This window comes from Oncorhynchus clarkii, chromosome 6, assembly GCF_045791955.1.
Source record: "Oncorhynchus clarkii lewisi isolate Uvic-CL-2024 chromosome 6, UVic_Ocla_1.0, whole genome shotgun sequence".
In the NCBI taxonomy this organism is placed as follows: Eukaryota; Metazoa; Chordata; class Actinopteri; order Salmoniformes; family Salmonidae; genus Oncorhynchus; species Oncorhynchus clarkii.
The window spans coordinates 6,313,314-6,325,509 of NC_092152.1; the positions used below are offsets into that span (position 1 = coordinate 6,313,314).

A 12,196-nucleotide genomic window follows, 5' to 3' on the forward strand; every position below is an offset into this window, starting at 1 on the left:
GTGCCAAACTTGTAGCGTCATACCCAAGAAGACTCGAGGCTGTAATCACTGCCAAAGGTGCTTCAAGAAAGTACTGAGTAAAGGGTCTGAAAACGTATGTAAATCAGATATTAAATCAGATTTGTAATTTATAATTACCTTGTTTCTTTTCTTCTAAATAACAGTTTTTGCTTTGTCATTATAGGGTTATGAGATGTCATTATAGGGTTATGAGATGTCATTATAGGGTTATGAGATGTCATTATAGGGTTATGAGATGTCATTATAGGGTTATGAGATGTCATTATAGGGTTATGAGATGTCATTATAGGGTTATGAGATGTCATTATAGGGTTATGAGATGTCATTATAGGGTTATGAGATGTCATTTCGGGGTATTGTGATGTCATTATAGGGTTATGAGATGTCATTATAGGGTTATGAGATGTCATATTGGGGTATTGTGATGTCATTATAGGGTTATGAGATGTCATTATAGGGTTATGAGATGTCATTATAGGGTTATGAGATGTCATTATACGGTTATGAGATGTCATTATAGGGTTATGAGATGTCATTTTAGGGTTATGAGATGTCATTATAGGGTTATGAGATGTCATTATAGGGTTATGAGATGTCATATTGGGGTATTGTGATGTCATTATAGGGTTATGAGATGTCATTATAGGGTTATGAGATGTCATTATAGGGTTATGAGATGTCATTATAGGGTTATGAGATGTCATTATAGGGTTATGAGATGTCATTATAGGGTTATGAGATGTCATTATAGGGTTATGAGATGTCATTATAGGGTTATGAGATGTCATTATAGGGTTATGAGATGTCATTTCGGGGTATTGTGATGTCATTATAGGGTTATGAGATGTCATTATAGGGTTATGAGATGTCATATTGGGGTATTGTGATGTCATTATAGGGTTATGAGATGTCATTATAGGGTTATGAGATGTCATTATAGGGTTATGAGATGTCATTATAGGGTTATGAGATGTCATTATAGGGTTATGAGATGTCATTATAGGGTTATGAGATGTCATTATAGGGTTATGAGATGTCATTTTAGGGTTATGAGATGTCATTATAGGGTTATGAGATGTCATTATAGGGTTATGAGATGTCATTATAGGGTTATGAGATGTCATTATAGGGTTATGAGATGTCATTATAGGGTTATGAGATGTCATTATAGGGTTATGAGATGTCATATTGGGGGTATTGTGATGTCATTATAGGGTTATGAGATGTCATATTGGGGGTATTGCGATGTCATTATAGGGTTATGAGATGTCATATTGGGGGTATTGTGATTTCATTATAGGGTTATGAGATGTCATATTGGGGGTATTGTGATGTCATTATAGGGTTATGAGATGTCATATTGGGGGTATTGTGATGTCATTATAGGGTTATGAGATGTCATATTGGGGGTATTGTGATGTCATATTGGGGGTATTGTGATGTCATATTGGGGGTATTGTGATGTCATTATAGGGTTATGAGATGTCATATTGGGGGTATTGTGATGTCATATTGGGGGTATTGTGATGTCATATTGGGGGTATTGTGATGTCATTTTGGGGTATTGTGATGTCATTTCGGGGGTATTGTGATGTCATATTGGGGTATTGTTTGTAGATTGATGAGGGAATCAAAAAGTATATATATTTTAGAATGAGGCTGTAACGTAACAAAATGTGGAAAAAGTCAGAGGGTCTGAATACTTTCTGAATGCCATTGTTTAGAGGTACCAGATGTCATTTTTTAACATTTTTTATTATTATTAATTCATCCTTAAATAACTAGAATGTTAAATCATATACACAGCTGGTCTCACCTCCCGCTCCACCCGCTTTCTCCTGTTGTACGATTTACAAACACGCTCAACTGTTCTGGGAAACTACGGTAAGCTTCATAATGTAAAATAATATAAACAGGTGAAAAATGAAGAATCTGGGTCTGCTTTATCTGCTAACATACTCCACAAGTTTACCGCAGGTAGTAACTTAAAAAGTCCCTACAAATGTTCAAACGTATTGCTATTTCCAAATACCCCGATCTGAAACCCGATTCATCTATTTGTTTTTCTTACATGTACAAAACTGTAGAGAGGAGTCCAGAAAGTAGTTCCTTCCACACTCCAGCACACAGCGACCCCGCAGGGTGGCATAGGGAGGCTGGCACCGCCCACACTGACCTGGGCCCTGGCATCCCTCACACTGCTCATCACAACCTGGCACAGACAGATAGAGAGCCAAAGAGAGCGAGAGAGATAGACGAGAGTGAGAGACGAGAGTGAGAGACGAGAGACGAGAAACGAGAGAAAGACCGAGAGAGAGGGTGGGGGGGAACGAGAGAGAGGGGTGGAGAGAGAGGGGTGGAGAGAGAGACGAGAAACGAGAGAGAGGGTGGGGGATGAGACACGAGAGAGAGAGAGTTAGGGGGGAGACGAGAAACAAGGGAGAGAGAGGGGGGGAGATGAGAAAGAGGGTGGGGGATGAGAAACGAGACAGAGAGTGGGGGATGAGAAACGAGAGAGAGAGAGGGGGGGACGAGAAACCAGAGAGAGGGTGGGGGATGAGAAACAAGAGAGAGAGAGAGGGGGGGGAACGAGAAACGAGAGAGAGGGTGGGGGATGAGAAACGAGAGAGAGAGAGGGGGGAGATGAGAAACGAGAGAGAGGGTGGGGGATGAGAAACGAGAGAGAGAGAGTTAGGGGGGGGACGAGAAACGAGTGGGAGAGAGAGGGTGGGGGATGAGAAACGAGAGAGAGGGTGGGGGATGAGAAACGAGAGAGAGGGTGGGGGATGAGAAATGAGAGAGAGGGTGGGGGATGAGAAACGAGAGAGAGGGTGGGGGATGAGAAACAAGAGAGGGTGGGGGATGAGAAACGAGAGAGAGAGAGGGGGGAGATGAAGAACGAGAGAGAGGGGTGGAGAGAGAGGGGTGGAGAGAGAGACGAGAAACGAGAGAGAGGGTGGGGGATGAGACACGAGAGAGAGAGAGTTAGGGGGGAGACGAGAAACAAGGGAGAGAGAGGGGGGAGATGAGAAAGAGGGTGGGGGATGAGAAACAAGAGAGAGAGTGGGGGATGAGAAACGAGAGCGAGAGAGAGGGGGGGACGAGAAACAAGAGAGAGGGTGGGGGATGAGAAACGAGAGAGAGAGAGAGGGGGGGAACGAGAAACGAGAGAGAGGGTGGGGGATGAGAAACGAGAGAGAGAGAGGGGGGAGATGAGAAACGAGAGAGAGGGTGGGGGATGAGAAACGAGAGAGAGAGAGTTAGGGGGGGGACGAGAAACGAGTGGGAGAGAGAGGGTGGGGGATGAGAAACGAGAGAGGGTGGGGGATGAGAAACGAGAGAGAGAGAGGGGGGAGATGAGAAACGAGAGAGAGGGTGGGGGATGAGAAACGAGAGAGAGAGAGTTAGGGAGGGGAGATGAGAAACGAGGGGGAGAGAGAGGGGGGAGATGAGAAGCAAGAGAGAGGGTGGGGGATGAGAAAGGAGAGAGAGAGTTGGGGGGAGACGAGAAACGAGAGAGAGAGAGAGAGAGAGAGGGGGGGAGATGAGAAACGAGAGAGAGAGAGAGGGGGGGGAGGGGGGAGAGACGAGAAACGAGAGAGAGAGAAAGAGGGGGGGATGAGAAACGAGAGAGAGAGAGTTAGGGGGAGACAAGAAACGAGAGAGAGAGACGAGAAACGAGAGAGAGAGAGAGAGAGAGAGAGTTGGGGGGGGCAGAGATGAGAAACGAGAGAGAGGGGGGGGAGATGAGAAACGAGAGAGATAGGGGGGGGGAGATGAGAAACGAGAGAGGGGGGGGGGGAGAGATGAGAAACGAGAGAGAGAGAGAGAGAGAGAGAGGGTGGGGGATGAGAAACAGACATTATATGTTAGAAGGTATAACCGGCTTAGAACATTCAATGACAAACATTTAATAAAAAGTGAAATGATCATTCTATTCAGGCACGTACTGAGGCATCTCTCTCCATCCTGGTAGGACCCTGAGGAGCAGCCCTGGACACAGAGTCCGTCCTGCAGAACATGTCCCTCCATACACTGCAGGCAGTCAGTACGCAGAGGACCCTTACACTCATTACAGCTCCAGTCACACTCTGGAAGGAGGGAGGGAGGGAGAGAATCACACTCTGGAAGGAGGGAGGGAGAGAGAATCACACTCTTGAAGAGGGAGGGAGAGAGAGAATCACACTCTGGAAGAGGGAGGGAGAGAGAGAATCACACTCTGGAAGAGGGACGGAGAGAGAGAATCACACTCTGGAAGAGGGACGGAGAGAGAGAATCACACTCTGGAAGAGGGAGGGAGATAGAGAATCACACTCTGGAAGGAGGGATATATATAACACCACTAGATATAACACCACTAGATATAACACCACTAGATATAACACCATCACCTATAAACCACTAGATATAACACCACTAGATATAACACCACTAGATATAACACCATTAGATATAACACCATTAGATATAACACCACTAGATATAACACCACTAGATATAACACCACTAGATATAACACCTCTAGATATAACACCTCTAGATATAACACCACTAGATATAACACCACTAGATATTACACCATTAGATATAACACCACTAGATATAACACCACTAGATATAACACCACTAGAAATAACACCACTACATTATCCCAGACCACCTGGACCCACTTAAATTCCCATAACCCCCCCTGCCTTCAGATCCACAGACGACACAATCTCTATTACACTCCACACTGCCCTTTCCCACCTAGACGAGAGGAACACCTACGTGAGAATGCTGTTTATCGACTTCAGATCAGCGTTCAACACCATAGTGCCCTCCAAGCTCATCACTAAGCGCAGGACCCTGGGACTGAACACCTACTTCTGCAACTGGATCCTGGACTTCCTGACGGGTCGCTCCCAGGTTACGAGGGTAGGCAAAAACACATCTGCCATCTGGTTAGTCTTCTCCTGTACTCCCTGTTCACCCACGACTGCGAGGCCAGGCACAACTCCCACACCATCATTACGTTTGCTGACGACATGACAGTGGTAGATCACCTGATCATCGACGACGACTAGACAGCCTATAGGGAGGAGGTCAAAAACCTGGCAGTGTTGCCAAGACAACAACCTCTCGCCCAACGTCAGCAACACAAAGGAGCATATCGTGGACTACAGGAAACGGAGGGCCGAGCCACGCCTCCATTCACATCAACGAGGCTGTAGAGGATGCGGGTCGAGAGCTTCAAGTTCATTGGTGTCCACATCACTAAGGATCTATCATGGTCCACACACACCAACACAGTCGTGAAGAGGGCACAACAACGCCTCTTTCCCCTCAGGAGGCTGAAAAGATTTGTCATGAGCCCTAAGATCCTCAATCAGTTCTACAGCTGCACCATTGAGAGCATCTTGACTGGCTGCATCACCTGCTTGGTATGACAACTACTAGGCATCCAACCGCAAGGCGCTACAGAGGATAGCGCGTAAGGCCCAGTACATCACTGGGGCCAAGCTCCCTGCCTTCCAAGAACTCTATACCAGGCGGTGTCAGAGGAAGGCCCTAACAATTGTCAAAGAGTCAAACCACATAGACTGTTCTCTCCGTTACCGCACGGCAAGCGAAACTGAAACACCAAGTCTGGAACCAACCGGACCCTGAACAGATTCTACCCCCCAAGCCATAAGACTGTACGGCGAGCGGTCTGGAACCAACAGGACCCTGAACAGATTCTATCCCCCAAGCCATTAGACTGTACGGCGAGCGGTCTGGAACCAACAGGACCCTGAACAGATTCTACCCCCCAAGCCATATGACTGTATGGCGATCGGTCTGGAACCAACAGGACCCTGAACAGATTCTACCCCCCAAGCCATAAGACTGTATGGCGAGCGGTCTGGAACCAACAGGACCCTGAACAGATTCTACCCCCCAAGCCATAAGACTGTACGGCGAGCGGTCTGGAACCAACAGGACCCTGAACAGATTCTACCCCCCAAGCCATAAGACTGTATGGCGATCGGTCTGGAACCAACAGGACCCTGAACAGATTCTACCCCCCAAGCCATAAGACTGTATGGCGAGCGGTCTGGAACCAACAGGTCCCTGAACAGATTCTACCCCCCAAGCCATAAGACTGTATGGCGATCGGTCTGGAACCAACAGGACCCTGAACAGATTCTACCCCCCAAGCCATAAGACTGTACGGCGAGCGGTCTGGAACCAACAGGACCCTGAACAGATTCTACCCCCCAAGCCATAAGACTGTATGGCGAGCGGTCTGGAACCAACAGGTCCCTGAACAGCCATAAGACTGATAACTAGTTACCCGGACCATCTGCACTGACCTTTTTGCGCCAACTCTTTTGACTCATCTCACTGCTGTTACTGTTTATTATCTATCCTGCTGCCTACTAGTCACTTTACCCCTAGCTACATATCTACCTCAATTACCTCGTAACCCTTCACATCGACTCGGTACTGGTACCCCGGTGTACATAGCAAAGTTAAAGTCATCGTGTATTCATTACTCGTGTTATTATTTTTCTCAAAAACAAATGTTTCTCTTTGCATTGTTTGGAATGGCCCGCAATAAATACATTCACAGTTAAGTCTTTTTTTATGAAGCATGTGACAAATAAAATTTGATCTGATTATCCCATTACCTACTCAGGAAGACTGGCAGAGCAGCAAACATCAACAGCTCTAACAGCAACAGGCATTAGGCTAATGCGGATTTTCCCAGAATGCAACGCTGCACAGTCTCGCTACCTCGCCTACATCACTAGGTTCACCCAGGATTTCTCAGGTATTTTCCCAGAATGCAACGCTGCACAGTCTCTGCTGCCTGGCCTACATCACTAGGTTCACCCAGGATTCAGGGGGATTTTCCCAGAATGCAACAATGAACAGTCTCGCTACCTCACCTAAATCTCTAGGTTCACCCAGGATTCAGGGGGATTTTCCCAGAATGCAACGCTGCACAGTCTCGCTACCTCGCCTACATCACTAGGTTCACCCAGGATTCAGGGGGATTTTCCCAGAATGCAACGCCGTGCAGAGTAGAGTGGTACTAGACAGTTCTATTGACTGACTGGCTGCTGAGATGGTAGCAAGCTGTTCTTACACACACACACCTCTCTCCACGGTACTCTGTATCGTAGGTGTGTGTGTGTGTGTGTGTGTGTGTGTGTGTATCTGTGTGTGTGTGTGTGTATCTGTGTGTGTGTGTGAATCTGTGTGTGTGTGTGTATCTGTGTGTGTGTATCTGTGTGTATCTGTGTGTGTGTGTGTGTGTATGTGTGTGTGTGTGTATCTGTGTGTATCTGTGTGTGTGTGTGTGTGTATCTGTGTGTCTGTGTGTGTGTGTGTGTGTGTGTGTGTGTGTATGTGTATGTGTGTGTATGTGTGTGTGTATGTGTGTGTGTTACCTCTGCAGGTGCGCGTGGTGGTGTTGAGGTAGTACTGGTAGGCACAGCTCTCATACCGGCACTCTCCAAACAGCAGAACCTTTCCCGGGTCACGGCACGCCGTACACACGCCGCTCAGCTCACAGGACAGACACTGACCGTCACAGGCTGCATAATGACACAATGTCAGGAGATAAAGAGAGGGTTCAAAAAAATCTCAGCAGACATTGGGGCAATAAACAATGATAGCTGTAGAGTCTAGGTGTACGACTTACCTCTGCAGCGTCTGTCTCTGTCGGCATAGTAACCCAAGGGGCAGGCGGGGCCACAGAGCCCTGAGGTCAGTAGAACGCTGGGGGAGGGACAGGAGGTACAGGACAGAGGCCACTCCCCACTGCAACCCTCACAGGAAACATGGCATCCTGGGAGATAAAACAGAAATACAACTGTATGAACAATATCAACAACAAAACAGTTTCTCCCCAGACTAGGCAAGACATGATTTCACTTCCATAATCAATATCAACAACAAAACAGTTTCTCCCCAGACTAGGCAAGACATGATTTCACTTCCATAATCAATATCAACAACAAAACAATTTCTCCCCAGACTAGGCAAGACATGATTTCACTTCCATAATCAATATCATTAAACCATGCAGACAAATGTGTAATATTTTGTGCTTTTTGCGAGATTTAAAGCACAATTAAATGCATATAAAAATCGAATAATTTCTTAAGGTCAAGGGAAAATGTAGAAGACTAGGCAAGACATGATTTCACTTCCATAATCAATATCATTAAACCATGCAGACAAATGTGTAATATTTTGTGCTTTTTGCGAGATTTAAAGCACAATTAAATGCATATAAAAATCGAATAATTTCTTAAGGTCAAGGGAAAATGTAGAAGACCTCCCCAGGCTATCAATTATGTGATAATAAGATGAATAATGTGACAGTTGAATCACAATCGACGTGAAGGAAATAAAATTCTCGCTTGAATCAATACAGGGAGGAAGGCATTATCAAAATGCTTAATATTGTTTCTCTCCACCTACACTATTGTCTTTGGTGTATGTCTCTGGCAACACTAAAACATTCTGTCATCTCTTCTGACAAGTCCTTCCCTTGTTAACAAATGTTCTCACACAACAGTGGCCTTTGTTCTGTGGTAAATAAGATGTTGTGTTTTAGAAACTGCTGTCACCCTGAGACAAATATCCTACAGACAGAACATCATAAAAACAGATAAAGGGAAATAAGTCTCCCTCTCTCTCTCTCTCTCTCTGTCTCTCTCTCTCTCTTGTTCTCTCATCTCTCTCTCTCTCTCTCTCTCTCTCTCTCTCTCTCTCATCCCTCTCTCTCTCTCTCATCCCCCTCTCTCTCTCTCTCTCTCTCTCTCTCTCTCTCTCTCTCTCTCTCTCTCACTCTCACACTCTCTTTATCCTCAACCCCTCGCTCCCTCCACCTCTCTCTCTCTCCCTCCCTCTCTCTCCCCCTCCCTCCATCTCTCCCTCCCTCTCCCTCCACTTCTCTCTCTCTCTCTCCACCTCTCTCACTCTCTCCATCGCTCCCTCTTTCCCTCATCCTCTTTCCTACCCCCCTCTTTCTACCTCTCTCTCGCTCTACCCCCCTCTCCCCCCCCTCCCTCCATCTCTTTCCTTCTCTTCATCTCTCTCTCTTACTCTCTCTCTCCCTCCCTCCATCTCTCCCTCCCTCTCCCTCCACTTCTCTCTCTCTCTCTCTCCACCTCTCTCACTCTCTCCACCGCTCCATCTCTTTCCCTCATCCTCTCTCTCTACCCCCCTCTTTCTCCCTCCCTCTCTGTCCCTGAAAGGTAAACAGAAAGGAAGGGAGACATTTCAAACGCCATAATATGTCTATTTACTGTGTTGTAACGATGTGGAAATAACTAAAGAACAAAACTGAAAATAATTCAACATAAATATGGGTTGTATTTAGAATGGTTTTTGTGGCAACAGGTAGGGGTCAGAGGTTAGGGTTGGGTTTAGTTTTAGGCTTAGGGGTTAGGGGTTAGGGAAAGGGGTTAGGGGGTTGGGGTTTCGGCATTAGACGTTAGGGTTGTGTTTAGTTTTAGGGTTAGTTTGGGGTTTAGGGGTTAGAGGTTAGGGTTGGGTTTCGTTTTAGGCTTAGAGGTTAGGTTTGGGGTTAGGGGTAAGCGATTAGAGGTTAGGGTTGGGTTTAGTTTTAGGGTTTAGGGAAAATAGGATTTGGAAAATGAATAAAAGCTTTGGACCCCACTTGGATGGTTAAACCAACGTGTGTGTGTGTGTGTGTGTGTGTGTGTGTGTGTGTGTTTGTGTGTGTGTGTGTAAACGTACTCTTACAGGCTCCGTGCCAGGGGTAGTGACCTTGGGGACAGTGGGTGACACAGTGGTCTCCCAGCAACAGGGTCCTAGCAATCTTACACCACAGACACACACTGCCCGTGCCCGTCTGGAGGTCTGCCACACAGCCCTGGCAATTACTGCTGCATTCTGGGAACAGAGAGAGAGAGGGCAAAGGTCACACACAGCAACTTCGAGTAGACATTGCGCGTACACACCGATCTGGTGTCAGTTTAACCTCCCTGTATCCTAACCTTAACCATTAGGGTTATAGAACCTCCCTGTATCCTAACCATTAGGGTTATAGAACCTCCCTGTATCCTAACCTTAACCATTCAGGTTATAGAACCTCCCTGTATCCTAACCATTAGGGTTATAGAACCTCCCTGTATCCTAACCATTAGAGTTATAGAACCTCCCTGTATCCTAACCTTAACCATTAGGGTTAGATGCTAAACTGTCCGTAGACCATGTTTTATGGGAAACCATAGAGATTCAAAAAGAGTGTACCTGTAACTGTTCGTAGACCACATAAAAGAGTGTACCTTCTATATATCTCTATGGGTAGAATAATGACTTGTTCCACCCTTCCCTATCTATCTGTTATCTATCTGTTATCTGATGGTGTAGCTGGCTGCTGTCGCAGGCTGGCAGACACCTTGAGAGAGAGAGAGCGAGGGACAGAGAGAGAGAGAGAGAGAGGGACTGAGAGAGAGAGAGGGACAGAGAGAGAGAGAGAGAGAGGGACTGAGAGAGAGAGAGGGACAGAGAGAGAGAGAGAGAGAGAGAGAGAGAGACAGAGACAGAGAGAGAGAGGGACTGAGAGAGAGAGAGAGAGAGAGAGAGAGGGACAGAGAGAGAGAGAGAGAGAGAGAGAGAGAGAGAGAGGGGGGGACAGAGAGAGAGCGAGAGAGAGAGACAGAGAGAGAGAGAGAGGGACAGAGAGAGAGAGAGAGAGAGGGGGACAGAGAGAGAGAGAGAGAGAGAGAGAGAGAGAGAGAGAGAGAGAGAAAGAGAGAGACGGCTTCTCCCTCCAGGAAATCAATCATTTCCAGGCCCAGAGACAAGTACTAGTCTGTGGCGACCTAAATGCCAGAACTGGACAAGAACCTGACACCCTCAGCACACAGGGGGACAAACACCTGCCTGGAGGTGACAGCATTCCCTCCCCCATATGCCCCCCTAGGCACAATTACGACAACATAACCAACAAAAACGGGTCACAACTCCTGCAGCTCTGTCGCGCGCTGTTTATTTACATGGTAGGTAGGCTTCAAGGGGACTCCTACGGTAATTACACCTATAGCTCATCTCTTGGCAGTTGTACTGTAGACTACTTTATCACTGACCTCAGCCCAGAGTCTCTCAGAGCGTTCACAGCTCACTGACACCCCTATCCGATCACAGCAAAATCTAAAATTCTAAAATGAATGAAAAAATGTGCCCTCAGCAATCTACACAATACCCCATAATGACATCACAATACCCCATAATGACATCACAATACCCCATAATGACATCACAATACCCCATAATGACAACACAATACCCCATAATGACAAATAGAAAACAGCTTTTTTTTTAGAAATTGTAGCTGTGTATTAAACATAGAAAACAGAAATATGAAAACAGAATCCTATGAGATTCTAAATAAATGGAGCTCAGGTGCATCCTGTTTCCATTGATCATCCTTGAGATGTTTCTACAACTTGATTGGAGTCCACCTGTGCTAAATCCAATTTAATGGACATGATTTGGAAAGGTTCACATGTGTCTATATATATGGTCCCACAGTGGACAGTGCTTATCAGAGAAAAAACCAAGCCATGAGGTCGAATGAATGGGAATGGGGGAAACACCCCAAATACAGGTGTGCCAAGCATGCAACGTCATACCCAAGAAGACTGGAGGGTGTAATCGCTGCCAAAGTCGCTTCAACAAAGTAGTGAGAAAAGGGTCTGAATAATTACAGAAATGTGACATTTCAGGTTTTATTTTTTATACATTTGCAAAAAATTCTAAAAACCTATTTTTGCTTTGTCAGTAGGATGTAATGTGTGCAGATTGATGAGGAAAATAAACAATTTAATACATTTTAGAATAAGGCTGTAACGTAACAAAATGTGGAAAAAGTCAAGGGTCTGAATGAAACACACACATTCCTTCCCACAGGGCCGTGGGGTGAGACAGGGATGCAGCTTAAGCCCCACCCTCTTCAACATATATCAACGAATTGGCGAGGGCACTAGAACAGTCTGCAGCACCCGGCCTCACCCTACTAGAATCTGAAGTTAAATGTCAACTGTTTGCTGATGATCTGGTGCTTCTGTCCCCAACCAAGGAGGGCCTACAGCAGTACCTAGATCTGTTCCCAACCAAGGAGGGCCTACAGCAGCAACTAGATCTGTTCCCAACCAAGGAGGGCCTA

General features: G+C 46.2%; 1 protein-coding gene across 1 annotated transcript in view; it reads right to left on the reverse strand.

Moving 5' to 3' along the window:
• The window catches only part of LOC139411884 (extracellular matrix organizing protein FRAS1-like), a 295,297-nt gene that overhangs the window by 132,582 nt on the left and 150,519 nt on the right, over positions 1 to 12,196 (reverse strand). The window contains exons 20-24 of the mRNA XM_071158633.1: positions 9,763 to 9,918; positions 7,694 to 7,840; positions 7,440 to 7,586; positions 3,972 to 4,112; positions 2,093 to 2,233 (exon numbers count right to left, since the gene is read on the reverse strand). Coding sequence (XP_071014734.1) covers positions 2,093 to 2,233; positions 3,972 to 4,112; positions 7,440 to 7,586; positions 7,694 to 7,840; positions 9,763 to 9,918 — 732 coding nt within the window. The remainder of the gene's footprint in view (positions 1 to 2,092; positions 2,234 to 3,971; positions 4,113 to 7,439; positions 7,587 to 7,693; positions 7,841 to 9,762; positions 9,919 to 12,196) is intronic.